At 58.3% G+C, this 15130-nt stretch overlaps 1 protein-coding gene across 1 annotated transcript in view; it reads left to right on the forward strand.

Annotated features, from left to right (window-relative positions):
• Positions 1-218: 218 nt before the first annotated feature.
• Positions 219-15130, forward strand: part of RFX1 (regulatory factor X, 1 (influences HLA class II expression)) — a 39549-nt gene continuing 24637 nt past the window's right edge. The window contains exons 1-6 of the mRNA XM_011981815.1: positions 219-585; positions 10541-10650; positions 10866-10949; positions 11895-12002; positions 13465-13581; positions 14625-14720. Of these exons, the coding sequence (XP_011837205.1) occupies positions 267-585; positions 10541-10650; positions 10866-10949; positions 11895-12002; positions 13465-13581; positions 14625-14720 (834 nt within the window). The 5' untranslated portion in view covers positions 219-266. The remainder of the gene's footprint in view (positions 586-10540; positions 10651-10865; positions 10950-11894; positions 12003-13464; positions 13582-14624; positions 14721-15130) is intronic.

Genomic DNA, 15130 nt, shown 5'->3' on the forward strand with positions numbered 1-15130 from the left:
CAGCCCTGGTCTACAGCCGGTCCCCCTGCAGTGACGGGTTGGATATTTCTGGCCACCAGCCTGGGGATTTAATTAAGTTAGTGATGAACCCAAGCATATCTCCAGGGAGCCCAGAGCTGTCCCTGCTTTCTCTGCCTGTGGATTAATTCCTGTTTTTCCTTCTTTTGTTTTGTTTTGTTTTTCTCTCCCCCCTCCCCGTCTTTCTTCCCAAGGAATAAAAAAAAAAAAAAAAAGCCTTATTTATTATCATTTTCCCCACCGTTGGCATGGCAACACAGGCGTATACTGAGCTACAGGCAGCCCCGCCACCATCCCAGCCGCCACAGGCCCCGCCACAAGCCCAGCCTCAGCCGCCACCGCCACCACCCCCAGCGGCACCCCAGCCCCCACAGCCGCCCACCGCTGCTGCCACCCCTCAGCCCCAATATGTCACCGAGCTGCAGAGCCCCCAGCCCCAGGCACAGCCACCGGGCAGCCAGAAGCAGTACGTGACGGAGCTCCCGGCTGTACCCGCACCCTCACAGCCGACTGGTGCGCCCACCCCGTCGCCTGCACCCCAGCAGTACATCGTGGTCACTGTCTCTGGTAAGTGCTGCGCGCTCGTGTGTCCCGAAAACTCCTCTCAGAGTTGTTCAGGTAGCCTAGCCCCCAGGTGTGAAGGCACAGGGCTGCTATGCCCCCCAAGGTTTCTGGATGGGACTTGGGGCATCACTAGGGTAGGGGTGCTTAAGCCATACAAGGAGGCCTCTGTCCCCCCAAACTCCTTCCCAGCAGAGCAGATCTTAGAGCTTCTGTTTTTGGTTTTATTTTGTTTTTTGAGACAGAGTCTCGTTCTGTTGCCCAGGCTGGAGTGCAGTGGTGCAATCACAGCTCACTGCAGCCTCAACCTTCCAGGCTCAAGCAATCCTCCCACCTCAGCCTCCCAAGTAGCTGAGACACAGGTGCCCACCACCATGCCTGGATAATTTTTTAAATTTTTTGTAGTGATGGGGTCTCCCCATGTCGCTCAGGCAGGTCTGAAACTCCTGGCCTCAAATGATCCTCCCACCTCAGTCTCCTGAGTTGCTGGGACTACAGGTGTGCAGCTGTGCCCAGCTAATTTTGTTTTGTTTTGTTTTGTTTTGTTTTGTTTTGTTTTTGTGTTTTTTGTAGAGATGAGGTCTTGCCATATTGCCTAGGCTGGTCTCAAACTCCTGGGCTCAAGCAATCCTCCTGACACAGCCTCCCAAAATGCTGGGAATACAGGCATGAGCCACCATGCTCAGCCTCTTAGAGCTGCTCTGACCTCTCTTTGCAAGTAAGATGTCCCTGGAAGAAGGGTTTGGGCAGTGGCATCAAAATTTGCATGGACCTGTGGGAGACAGAGGGTGCGGTCCAGGCCTGGCCTGTCTACACACCAGTCTTTTGATCTCCCTGCTCTGGTTTCCTCATTTGTGGTGGAATCATCATAGCTCCTCGCTCTCAGGGGACACATGCGAGGGTCTAATAGCCAGGATGGCCTCGAGTGGGCACTTCAGGGAGGTCAGCTGTGGGGGGCCTGTACATGTCACCTCCCCTTCCTAGGGGAGCCACGCTGTTATTTTGGGCAGGATCCAGGCTCCGGCCCTTTTCTTTGTTTTTGCTTTTCTTTCTCATGACATAGGCTAAGGCACACAGGACCTGCGTTGAGAGCAGGCCATCTTGGACAGACCTGTTGCCCTCTGAGCATTTCCCACAGTAAACGTAGTGATGATGTTTTGGCTTGTTTAGGGTCTGCCTGAGGGCTGGGTGTCTGTCTCGACTGACTCAGTGCTCTGATGGGAATGGCAGCGCAGCCTGGGCATTGGGCTAGATTTGTGTGTTTTTTTGGTTTAGAGATGGGGTCTTGCTATGCTGTCCAGACTGACCTCGAACTCTTGGGCTCAAGTGATTCTCCTGCCTCAGCCTCATGGGTAGCTGGGACTACAGGCCTCTGCGACTGTGCCCAACTGGTGTGTTTTTAATGTGCTCTGTGGAGGACGGAGGCCTCAGTGGGAGCCTGGATCACAGCTCGCTCTGGTCCTTCTCAGAATGGGAATGGAAGGGGTGAGACCATCAGGACATCCTGAGGGGCTGTGGAAGGGGTGGGTGAAGATGTGATTGGGGACCATAAGGTCATAAAGAGTCATCAAAATATGTAGCAATTCACCAAGTGCAGTGGCACACGTCTATAATCCCAGCACTTTGGGAGGCCGAGATGGGCGGATCACTTGAGGTCAGGAGTTCGAGACCAGCCTGGCCAACATGGTGAAACCCCGTCCCTAGTAAAATATAAAAATTATCTGGGTGTGGTGGCGCGAGCCTGTAATCCCAGCTACTCAGGAGGCTGAGGCAGGAAAAATCACTTGAACCGGGGAGGCAGAGGTTGCAGTGAGCTAAGATCGCGCCACTGCACTCCAGCCTGGGTGACGGAGCGAGAATCCATCTCAAAAAAAAAAAAATAACGAAAAGTGTAGCAATTGGCCCCGTCGTGGAACAGAGCAGATGGGGCTGGGACCCTGGGCAGTGTCCCAGAGGCTTCTGGCAGTTTCCACATGAGAGGTCCAGGGCCTCTGGGAGAGGTTTGGGATGGGGACATGCAGGGACTCAGGGCAGTGATTCTTTACTGTATGGACAGAGTGGAGATGTCCACATGAGCGCCACACTTAGTGCCCTCCTGCCTGTGTAGACACAGCCCTGCCCTGGTTGAGGTCGGGCTGCGGACTGGTGAGCCTCTAGTGGGTTCTCAGCGCTGCTCAGAAATCCTGCAACATTTCCTTAACAGTGAACTTCATGCTCCAAGAAACCCATTCTGTCTCTACCCCGCCTTCACCTCCATCACCTCTGTCTCATATTATGCTTCTGGTTCCTGACCCTGCAGGCAACGTTACTGGGGACAGAGTACCATCAGGCAACCACAGGGACCCCTTCTCCCGCCCAACTCCTGGGGTGCATCTGCACCCACCACCTCTGCCTTCTCCTTGGATGAAGCAGCATCGCCCATATCCAGGACACGCTTCTGCCATTGCTCCTTCTAGTCCCTTCCGCATGACTTAATCCCCCTCTTGCAGATCTTCCGATCCACCCATCAAGGTGGAAGAGCACCCATTTTGTTTATTTTTTATGTATGTATTTTTTGAGACAGGGTCTTGCTCTGTCGCCCAGGCTGGAGTGCAGTGGTGTAATCATGGCTCACTGTAACCTCCAACTCCTGGGCTCAGTGATACTCTCACCTTAGCCTCCCAAGTAGCTGGGACTATAGGCATGTGCCACCACGCCCAGCTAATTTTTTTTTTTTTTTTTTTTTTTTTTGGTGAAACAAGGTCTCGCTCTGTCACCCAGGCTGGAGTACAGTGGCGCGATCTCAGCTCACTGCAAGCTCTGCCTCCCGGGTTCACGCCATTCTCCTGCCTCAGCCTCCCAAGTAGCTGGGACTACAGGCGCCCGCCACCAGGCCCAGCTAATTTTTTGTATTTTTAGCAGAGACGGGGTTTCACTGTGTTAGCCAGGATGGTCTCAATCTCCTGACCTCGTGATCCGCCCGCCTCGGCCTCCCAAAGTGCTGGGATTACAGACATGAGCCACCACGCCCAGCCTAATCTTTTAATTTTTTTGTAGCAACAGTCTCACTATGTTGCCCAGGCTGGTCTTGAACTCCTGGCCTCAAGCAATCCTCCCACTTCAGCCTCCCAAAGTGCTGGAATTACAAGTGTGAGCCACCACGCCCAGCCAAGCCCCCATTTTATCCAGGAACCTCCAGCTCCTGGACCCCCTGCCGCTGGCCCCCTTTTCCCCAAAGATCCCCTCCTGTGAGGCCTCCAGGAGCCATCTGCCCTGGTCTCCGCCCACCCCCCTGCAGTCCCTCCGTGGTCCCCTCTGCTGCTTCTCCTCATCTCCCTGACCTTGTCGGCAAAGGAGGGAGAGCCCCAGACTCAGGCCTGGGAACCTCTCTTAGCTCCTGTAGTTCTCCTTTCATAATGGCCTCATCCTGTGTCCCAGCTCTCAATGCCCACACCGAGGTCTCCAGCCTGGGCTGCAACCCTGAACCCCAGGACCCCACATCTAGCCACTCTTGACTCATCCACTCGGTGTTGAACTCGCTGCAGGCCAGTGCAGCCAAATTGAATTCTGCATTTTTCCCTCTTCAAATCTTCTCTCCTTCAAGACTTTCTCATCCTTCCAGGCCCACGGTCAGTCTTGTTTCTGTCCTACTCCTCCTTGAGTAAGACCTCTTGGCTCCACCTCCTAAACTCTTCCAGAACCTACCCGCCTCTTCCACTTCTACCCTCACAGTCTGACCCCTCCCAGCAGCCAGAGGGAGCTGGTTCACAACTGCCCATAGGTCCCGTCACATCCTAGCTCGACCCTGATGGCTCCAAGCCAGGTGGTTCCATGGGCCCTCTTTGAGAAACCCCAGCCTAGGCTTTCTCACTCTTGGAGAGCAGGCTCCTTCCCCTGATACCTGACAAAAAAAGGGCTTTAAAAGCTACACACACACACACACACACACTCTCTCTCTCTCTCTATATATATATATATGTGTGTGTGTGTGTGTGTGTATATATATATATAAAAGCTGGGCATGGTGGCGGGCACCGTAATCCCAGCTACTTGGGAGGTCGAGGCAGGAGAACTGCTTGAACCTGGGAGATGGAGGTTGCAGTGAGCCAAGATTGTGCCATTGCACTCCAGCCTGGGCAACAAGAGTGAAACTCTGTCTCAAAAAAAAAAAAACCACTCCACACACCCTGTGCCCCTACTAGCAAATGCCAAGCCCCTTCAACTCTGGCCTGCCAGCCTCCCAGCCTCGCTCACTTCCACCCATCCCCTCACATACCTGGTCCAGCCCCCTGGCCTTCCTACAGCTCCACAAACCCACCAGGCTCAGTCCTGCCTCCTGACTTTTGCACTCGGTACCCTCTGCCAGGAGCACTCCCTGCCCCAGACCCTCTGGGAGCTTGCCTCTTGTCTCCCTCAGGTCTCTGCTCGGACACCACCTTTCTGACTCCCACACCTCCCTGCCCCTGCCCCCACTGCTCACTCTCTGTCTTCTTGTTTGCTTGTTTTTGAGACAAAGTCTCACTGTGTCACCCAGGCTGGATGCAGTGGTGCAATCTCGGTTCACTGCAACCTCTGCCTCCCGGGTTCAAGTGATTCTTCTGCCTCAGCCTCCCGAGTAGCTGGGACTACACTGCAACCTCTGCCTCCCGGGTTCAAGTGATTCTTCTGCCTCAGCCTCCTGAGTATTACAGTATTGCCTCAGTGTCCTGGGATTACAGGGGACACCACCACGCCAGGCTAATTTTTGTATTTTTTGGTAGAGATGGCGTTTTGCCATGTTGGCCAGGCTGGTCTCGAACTCCCTACCTCAAGTAATCTGCCCGCCTCGGCCTCCCAAAGTGCTGGGATTACAGGCATGAACCACTGCGGCCCGTTGGTCTTCTTAACACTTATCACCACTTAAAGTTCTGATAATGGGAGGGTGGGGGTGCCCACCTGCAGGCAGGGCTCTGTCAGTGCTCAGTCTCTGTGGAATGACTGAGGAGCACCAGCCTGACCCAGAACAGCCTAGAGGAGCACCTAGCACAGCCATCATGTCCTGTCAGCTCCTGCATGGCTGACTGTTTGCAAGAGGCCTCGCATGTCACCAGTGGATGACTCCGCTTGCCCCCCAGAGTGTCTGATGGGTCCTGATCCACGCCCTAGGTGTGGGTCTTACCTGCTTCAGGGTCCAGGCTCCCTAGAGCCAGGGTCTGGAGTGGGCACACAGCTCCAGGCTCCACCACTCCCCAAGTCCTTCCACTCTTGGCCTTGGCTTCTCCAGCTCTTCCCACACTCCCCTAGGGAGGCCCTGGTGCTTCAAAGTCAAGACCAAGTCCCCGCACTTTGGGAAGCTGAGGCAGGCAGATCACCTGAGGTCAGGAGTTCAAGACCAGCCTGGCCAACATGGTGAAACCCCGTCTCTAATAAAAATACAAAAATTAGCTGGGCGTGTTGGTGTGTGCCTGTAGTACCAGCTACTGGGGAGGCTGAGGCAGGAGAATCGCTTGAACCCGGGAGGTGGAGGTTGCAGTGAGCCAAGATGGCGCCATTGCACGAAGAAGAGCAAGAAGTCAAGAGCAAGGCATGGTCTTTGGGTCAGACAGAGCCAGGCGGGACTCTAAGTAGCTGTGGGGCATGGAGAGGTGACCTCTGTCTCCCCCATCTTGGTAGTGCTCCCAGGAGGGTACTCTGTACCCAGGAGGGCAGGCTGCAGCAACTCTGCTGTCCCCAGAACTCTCTGGGGCTCACTTGGTCAGGCGGTGGCTTAGTCGCCTTTCACAGTGGTCCCAGGGAATTTCATTTCCCTGCCATCCACATTCTGGCAGTTGCCAGCCTGTCCCCAGAAGGATCACTGGGCAGTGCTTCCTGGATTCGTTCTGAGGAAGAGGAGGTTGGCTTGTGCCCTGCCAGCTGTCCCCTCCCCCACCCCTTGCAGTAAGTCCTCAGCCTTCCTCCCTGAGCCTCTGCCAGGTTAGCGCCCCTCCTCATCTAAGGGTGGCCGGGGCCACGTGAGCGCTGGGGAAGCGGGAGTAACTGACACCAGTGAAGGCTGCCATAAGGCACCTGGGACTTCTCCCAAGCCAGGAGCAATCGGAGCTGACCAGAGACCCAGGGAGTCGGCAGGGAAGAGGAAGGGAGGGGCCTGGACCCAGACTTGGAGCCTGGGGCTGGACGCCAGCCGACACCAACACCAGACACAGCTCACCCAGCCCCAGTCCACGCCTGCCCTGCCTAAAGGTGACTTTGGAGGTGGTAGGAAGGAAGATCAAGTTTCCCTGGTCAGGAACAATACTAGATCCATAAATCCCTGTCCTCAGAGGCCATCAGACTCTCCCAGAACCCAAGGCGGAAGGAGTGTGCTGTGGGCTCTGGCAGCCACTCCCGGGAAGGTGAAACTGAGCTGGCCTACAGGGAACAGGGGGCCGCCCTGAAGGAGGGGCCGAGTCCAGCCCTTCTTCCCCGCTTCTCTCTCACGTGGGGTTTGGGGGGTCCAAGAAGAGTTGTGTCCAGACAGGGAAGTGGAGGGTGTTTGTCAGCATTCTCAAGCACAGATGGGGAAACTGAGGTTGGAGCAGACACAGGACAGAGGACACTGGGGGCAGCAGGGGCCCCTCCAGGAGCCCCTGGGGCAGGAGGCAGAGAGTCAGGTGGCCTCATTTGTCCATGGGGAAGGGGGCCAGGCCCCCACGGTGGATGCCAGGAGCCCAGCCTCTCGGGCCTCCCCTGGGATCCCCCAAGTAGCTCATCTAATGTTTGAGTAGGTCTAGATGGGGAAGTGCGGGGCTCGGGGAGGACGGGTGCCTACTTGTCAGAGTCATTCCACTGCTCAGAGACGTTGATGTGTTAGATTCAGGGACAGGAAATCGGCCGCCGTTTCCTGAGACAGTGGGGGCCTCCCTGGCCTCCTGCACATGCCCAGAGTGGCGATCTCCGGCAGATAGATGCAGACGCTCGCTCGCAGACTCAGTGCCACCCCCCACTTCCCCTCCGGGCTTCGCTTCGCTGAAACACAGAGAGGGCCAGACCCAGCAGTGGAGGGGCCCTGCCCCGGCCGCAGGCAGACAGGGACAGCTGCACAGGAAGCCCTCATCCGCACGAGTCACTCAGGCTCACCTGTTCAGCCTCGTGGCGCATCCCCTGGTGCCCTCCTGGGCTGGCAGGCACGGGGTCCCAGCCTTGAGGGCTACCCCAGAGGCAGGAGACAGGCAAGGCTGCTTCCTGGAGATAGCCACCTGGTCCCAGCAGGTCCCCAGGCCTCCTCCTGCTGTGGGTCCTGCTCAGGGACCAGTCCCTGAGCCCCGGAGGTGGTGGGGGCCAGCCCACCACTCCCTGCCCACCTTGAGCTTCCTGGGTGAGACACTATCCCTTAGGCTGGGCCTGAGTCCTTGGGCCTCACGAACCCAGGTGTGCAGGGCCGGTCACGTGACTTGGGGCTGTCTCGGGTTTCTCTCAGTGAGGGCCTCCTCCCTTATGGCCCAGGGAAGCCTAAAGATACCAGGGAAGATTCAGCAAAACATAGGGGCCTGTGGAATTGGCTGCACGGGCAGCTGGTCAGGCAGGCCTGGGGTTGACCAAATGCCCCACAGCCCACATGAGGCCACGCAGAGGCCTCCCCCGACACCTCCTCCCACATCTTGCAACCCCCGCCCCCAACACACACTCATGCCCTCTGTCCTTGACTTGGCCTTTGCATCTGCCCTGGACAACCCTCCTGTCCTGTCCAGGCCCCTCTCCTTCCTGTGCCCTGCCTGGACACCCGAGACCAAGTCTGGATACCTGGGTCCCCATAGACCCCCAGCTTACTTTCTTTCCCGTGCCCATATACCCAAGTCCACACATCCCTGCCCTTGGGGCTCAGCCCAGGCAGAACCAGTGACTCCAGGTTCCATGTGTGGTATGAGGTTTGTGTGGGCCCAAAGGGGAACCTGTGTCATGGCCTGCACGGTGGATGGTGCATTTGACCTTGGACAGGTCACATCCTTGCTTCTGGTCTCTGTTGCCTTGTCTGAAAATGGGTTATAAAAGCTCTTACTGTCAGCTGGGTGCAGTTGCTCACGCCTGTAATCCCGGCACTTTGAAAGACCGAGGCGGGCAGATCACTTGAAGCCAGGAGTTCAAGAGCAGCCTGGCCAACATGGCAAAACCCCGTCTCTACTAAAACCACAAAAAATTAGCTGGGCGTGGTGGCGGGTGCCTGTAGTCCTAGCTACTCAGTGGGCTGAGGCAGGAGAATCACTTGAACCAGGAGGTGGAGATTTCAGTGAGCCAAGATTGCGCCACTGCATTCCAGCCTGGGTGACTGCGAGACCCTGTCTCAAAAAAAAAAAAAAAAAAAATGAAAAGCTCTTAACGTCAGCCGGGCACAGTGGCTCACGCCTATAATTTCAGCACTTCGGGAGACAGAAGCAGGTGGACATGCTTGAGTCCAAGAGTTCGAGACCAGCCTGGGCAATATAGTGAGACCCCCCTCATCTCTACTAAAAATACAAAAATTAGCCAGACATGGTGGTGCATACCTGTAGTCCCAGCTATTTGGGAGGCTGAGGCAGGATAATTGCTTGAACCCCAGGGGACAGAGGTTGCAGTGAGCCAAGATCATGCTACTGCACTCCCAGCCTGGGTGACAGAGCGACACCCTGTCTCAAAAAACAAAAAAGCTCTTACTGTCTCTGGCTGTCCAGAGTCTAACATAACACCTAGTGTGCCAGAAGCAACACTAGCGTGTGCAGTGATAACTCCTTGCCCGTGGCCCTTCAGTGCTGCCGGGGGTTGGATAAACCCCTCTAAATCCACAAGAAAAATGGGCCTGGGACCTTGGCTCCTTGGCAGTGGAGGAAGGGCAGGTACATGTCCACCCCCAGCCCCACCTCGGCCTCTGGAGCTGCTGGGGGTAAACCAGGTCACATGGAGGGGATGGGATGGATGGCGTCCCAGCTGGGGTGAGGGTCTTCTAGCCAGCGCCTCTTGGGGACGCTTGCCTCTACCCCCAGCACCCCTGCTAATCACTTAGCAAGATGTGCATGAAATTTGACCTGTGCCTGCCCGATAGCGTCTCTGGGTACCAACCTCCCTCCTCAGCCCGCAGCGCTGCCCCAGCCCCGCGAAGGCCCTGCTCTGCTGGGGAGGGGCGTGTTTCCCCAAGAGGGCAGGCAGGCTCTCCGCATCCACCGGGGGGATTAGCGCCCCAAGGTTGCGGGTATAAAGCCACCTGCACACCCTGCTGTTCTATAGAGGCGGGCAAGGAGCAAAGAGGAGCAGGCAGGCCCCCCTGGACGGACAGACGGACAGGGGGCGGGTGGGGTGGTGGGGGACGAGCACCATGTTCTATGATTGCCTCTTCTCAGCTGCCTGTCAGCGTGAGTACCTGCCTCCCCGACTCCAAGCCCCTTGTGGTCCCCACCCCACTGAGGACAGAGGGTCGGGGAGGGAGGACTTGGCCACAGGCTAGCTCCCCGACTCCAAGCCCCTTGTGGTCCCCACCCCACTGAGGACAGAGGGTCGGGGAGGGAGGACTTGGCCACAGGCTAGCAAGACCTTCCAGGGACCGCTCCTCCGAGCAGCTTCCACTCCTGGGAAGTCAGGGGTCACCCCAGAGAATGTGGCCCCAGCGCCTCGGTCCTTCCAGCACTGCCAGGACCCTGGAGTGGACAGTCAGTTCCCTGCCTATCCACAAGTCCCGTCTGCTGGGAAGGGTCCAGCCTTCTGGGTCTTGAGCATCATAGCTCTTCAGTCACCCTATCTGGTCTGGCTTCAGGATGAGGAAAGCTGATGAGGGCTGCTTCCAGGTATTAAGGATCCTTGGTCCTGCAGGCCCCAGCCCACTCTGCCGCGTGGGCCCCTGATGGGTGCAGTCAGGGCTGGCTGGGGGTAAGCAGGACTTGGAGGGGCCTGACCTTGCTGGGGGTTGGCTTCAGGCTGCATCTTCCCCTCCAGGTGGGCTCAGGCTTAGGCTGGGGGCGGGGACAGCAGGCAGAGCTGACCTGGTGGCCCCTCCCCACAGAAGGTGCCATGCGGGCCAGCGAGACGGTGTCGGAGGCCAGCCCCGGCTCCACTGCCAGCCAGACCGGTGTTCCTACTCAGGTGGTTCAGCAGGTGCAGGGCACCCAGCAGGTAGGATGTGGCCCTCCCAGGGGGCGGGGGAGGGCCTGTGAGGGGGGCAGTGCAGGTTGCGGCCTTGGGGGCCTCGCCTCCCCTCCCTGCTTCCTGCTGTAGCCATCTGCTCACCTGTTCTTATCAAGATGTGCACAGCAGCCGCCCGCCACCCAGCCGCACCAGGCCTCCCTGGGGGAAGCGGCAGCTCAGCTCCTCCTGCCTTGTCTCCACAGCGGCTGCTGGTCCAGACGAGTGTGCAGGCCAAGCCAGGCCACGTGTCGCCCCTCCAGCTGACCAACATCCAAGTGCCCCAGCAGGTAAGGCTGGTGTACCTGGCCCCCACCCTGGAAGGCTCCCTCAGGGTGGAGGACCAACCCCTGTGGCAAACCAGGATCTGTCCTCACCAGGATCGGAGGAAGACGCCCCATCCAGGGGCTGCCCTACCTCCTGGCTCTGGGCAGTCACCTCCCCAGGGTGAGACTATCAGGCAGGGGCCATCAGGGACAGAGGAGCTGCAGGAGCCATCTCAGCAGAGAGAATAGGATGTATAGTTGGGAAGATGGTTTACGGGTCCAGCCTGGTGTCCTGAAGCAGAGAACCCAAGGCCAGGTTTTGAGTCAGCAGTCCGTAGCCAGCACAGGGTGGTCTGTGCCCCAGAAGGCTGCACATGAGGTGCCAGGCTCACCCGTTTCCAATTGATCAGCACAGAACTGGACAAAGTGCTGTCGGCTTTTGCAATGGCTCGGTCTCGGCTTGCTGCAACCTCCACCTGCCAGGTTCAAGCAATTCTCGTGCTTCAGCCTCCTGAGTAGCTGGGACTATAGGCGTGCATCTCCATGTCCCGCTAATTTCTGTACTATTAGTAGAAACGAGATTTCACCATGTTGGTCAGGCTGGTCTCGAACTCCTGACCTCAGGTGATCCACCTGCCTCGGCCTCCCAAAGTGCTGGGATTACAGATGTGAGCCACCGCACCCAGCCTAGTACTGTTGGGTTTTAAGGATGACAGCACATTCCACATGGCCTGACAACAACTCCAGCTCTGCCACTTCCTGGCTCTAGGACCTCAGATAAGCGCCTTTGCCATCCTGAGCCTTGGTGTCACCCTCTGCGAAGCGGGGGCAGTAGCTGAGCTTCATCAGGGCTGTCAGGGCGATTCTGTGAGCTAACAGGCGTGAAGCACTTAGAATGTCGCCTGGCACTGCGCAGATGCTCGGTGCTGTCATCAGTGATCTGCCTTCCCTCTCCCTCCCTGGCTCCAGGCTCTTCCCACGCAGCGTCTGGTGGTGCAGAGCGCAGCCCCAGGCAGCAAAGGTGGCCAGGTCTCCCTGACGGTCCACGGTACCCAGCAGGTGCACTCACCCCCAGAGGTAAGTGGTAGTCCTGTCAGCCGCCCTCCCCCCGATGTCTCCCCAGGTCAGCAATGTATCCCTATAGTATATTTGGGGCTCCCTGCCCCCCGCCAAGCCTACTTGCTCCTCCAAAGTCCTGCTTCCCTCTTCACTCCCAGTGCGACGCCCTTCTTGACCCCAGGTAGGGTGGCTTAGCTGCCGAATTCCTGGATCTGCCAGCTCTGAGCTAAGCGGCCGTGGAGCTCTGCTCTGGGAGAAGGAGGTGATTTCCTGGGTTGAGATGGCCCTGGCAGCTCCAGCTCAGGGAACTGCATTCGAGAAACAAAGTGGGTTCCTCTTCCCTCCGGAGGGTGGGACAGTCTCTTCCAGGAAGCCTCGGACCACAGGGTAGATTCTGGGGACCCCACCACCAATGAGGGTGTTGAAGCCAGGCTGTGGATGCTGTCTGCATTAGGAGCTCGGGGTCAGATGGCTGGCCCGGCCGCTTTCTCCTGTGCAACTCTGGGCAGGCCTCTGAGCTTTGTTTGGTTTTTGAGACAGAATCTCGCTCTGTCCCCCAGGCTGGAGTGCAGTGGTGCAATCTCAGCTCACTGCAACCTCCAGCTCCCGGGTTCAAGTGATTCTCCTGCCTCAGCCTCCTCAGTAGCTGGGATTACAGGCGTGCGCCACCACGCCCGGCTAATTTTTGTATTTTTAGTAGAGACGGGGTTTCACCATGTTGGCCAGGCTGGTCTTGAACTCCTGACCTCAGGTGATCTGCCCACCTCGGCCTCCCAAAGTGCTGGGATTACAGGCGTGAGCCACCACGCCCGGCCCCTTTGAGCCTTCTGAGCCCCCAGTTTTCTCTGTGTCAAACAACTGATGGTATCAACCACCCCTCAGCTTGCGGTGGGCATTACAGCCTGAGGCACAGCGGGGCTCAGAGCAGACACAGTGCTCCATGGCCAGCCTGCCTGGGCTCAGCCCTATGCCTCACCGCCTACAGCCGTGTGACCTGGGGCTTGTCCCTTCCCCTCTGCGCCTCCATTGGGAAGTGGGAGTGCCGTGAGATTCCAATGAGTACATTCAAAGCACTCAGTGCAGTGTCTGGTGGGAGTTGGCCCAATATCACACCAGAGGCTGCTGTCATTGCTGTCATTGCTATCATTGCTATAACCTTTGAGGATCAGCCCCTGGAGAGCGTCAGCGGTGCTGAGGGCACCACCCACCATCAGCCAACCTTGCTGGGGAGGGTTAAACCCCCATCATTGCCAGGAGTTGACTGGGGCCCTTGCAGGGAGTAGGCATTTGGATGCATGGGACGCAGTCAGTTAGCAGCCTGGGTGGTTGGGATAGGTCCCCACAGGCTGCCGCCCTCCCCAGACAGCTTTCCTGAGAAGGGTGTGTGTGAGGGCCCGGGTGTCCCAGAGGGAGTGCGAGTCCACCCCAGAGAGGATGCGAACGCACCCCAGCGGCACTCCTGTGTCTCCTTCCCTTACAGCAGTCGCCGGTGCAGGCCAACAGCTCTTCCAGCAAGACGGCTGGGGCCCCCACGGGCACGGTGCCACAGCAGCTGCAGGTCCACGGCGTCCAGCAGAGTGTCCCCGTCACCCAAGAGGTGCCAGGCCAAGGCGGGCAGCGGCTCGGGCCAGGGGTACCGGCCAGGCAGCCTCTGCAGCCCCCCATGGCTGTGCCTCTGGCCTGTTAGAGCCCAGCCCCTGTGGGTCCAGCCCCAGCCTGCCACCCTGGCCTTTGATAAGCATCTCTCCCTGTTTCCAGACTCAGCATCCTGGGGCTGGAGGATGGGGGAGCCGTGGGGAGGAGGAAATTGGACCTCCTGGAAGGAGACTGGGGCATAGTGGGCCAGGGGAACCACTTGGAGAAACCACCTGAGCCTCTTTGGGCCCATTTGCCTGAAGGAAGCCCTGAGGCCACATCCTGGCTCCTTCTGGGCAGGGTTTCAGGGAGGGGACCCAGTGCCCAAATCCACACCCAGCCTCTGCAAGGAGGCAGAGCCCTGAGCCGGCGCAGGTTAAGACACTGGGACTGTGTGCCACCTGGTTGTTACCAACGAAGTTGAGGGGTTCCCAGCCCCTTGAAAACATGAAATCCATAGACCCTTTCCCAAGTGTAAACAGAAACCCTGTCCCAGAGAATTCACAGATACTCCCCTGCCTGGCGCTAGAGCCCCCCAAACCTCCAGACCTGGGTCCAGGCCCCAGCTTCTCCACTCAGCACCCTCTTCCACCAGCCTCTGTCCCTGGCTCTGCACCCCTAGGATAATCCCCGCATCCCCACCACAGCACAGAACAGGGCAGACAGTTGACATGGGGGGCGGGGTGGGGACGAAAGATAACCCAAGGCCTTGCCTGCGGGTTCTTGGCACAGCTTCAGGGGCCTGTAGGGAGAGGGGGCGGAGAGCAGAGACCCCGCAGTTAGTCCCAGGTTCAACTCAGCCCTGCCGCTTCCTAGGAGCCTCACTTTGCCCGTGAGTAGGTGCCCATTAGTAATGGATCCAGCACCCTCCTTGCTTGGCTGGAAAACGGCAGCCTCTTGCTTATGGCCTGCTCTGAGCTTTACAGAAGGTCGCCCGTGCAGGGGCTGGGTGGGTTGACCGCCATCGTTGCCATGGTCATCTTAACGTTGCCTTTCCCCTCCCAGAGGTCTGTGGTCCAGGCCACTCCACAAGCTCCCAAAGCCGGCCCGGTGCAGCCGCTGACCGTGCAGGGCCTCCAGCCAGTCCACGTGGCTCAAGAGGTGTGTGTCTCCCCCTCCTACCCCAGGGGCAAAGGGGCTGGTCCCGGGCTGGGGCTGGGGAGTGCAGGCCCCTGAGGCCGCAGGGAGGGAAACGTCTCAGTGAGCTGCAGACCCTGCCCTAGATCCTTCCTCTTTCCTGGCCCCCTGGCAGCTCAGGGTCCAGGTTTTGCTAAGAGAGATCTGGATTCAAATCCCGCTTCTTTCTTGCGTGGCCCTGGGTCAGTTCTAACCCCTCTTCGAGACCCCGGGCGGCGGGGATCTTCCCTCGGGTGGCTGCGTGCGCGCTCAGCAACCCGGTGGGTGGAGGCCTGGAGCCCCACCCGCGGCCGCCCCCGTTGACCCCCCAGTGTCTCTGTTTGTCCTCCAGAGCTCAGGCAGTCAGTTTCCCGCTAGGAAGGCAGAGCAGCGAG

This window comes from Mandrillus leucophaeus, unplaced genomic scaffold, assembly GCF_000951045.1.
Source record: "Mandrillus leucophaeus isolate KB7577 unplaced genomic scaffold, Mleu.le_1.0 Scaffold230, whole genome shotgun sequence".
Lineage (NCBI taxonomy): Eukaryota > Metazoa > Chordata > Mammalia > Primates > Cercopithecidae > Mandrillus > Mandrillus leucophaeus.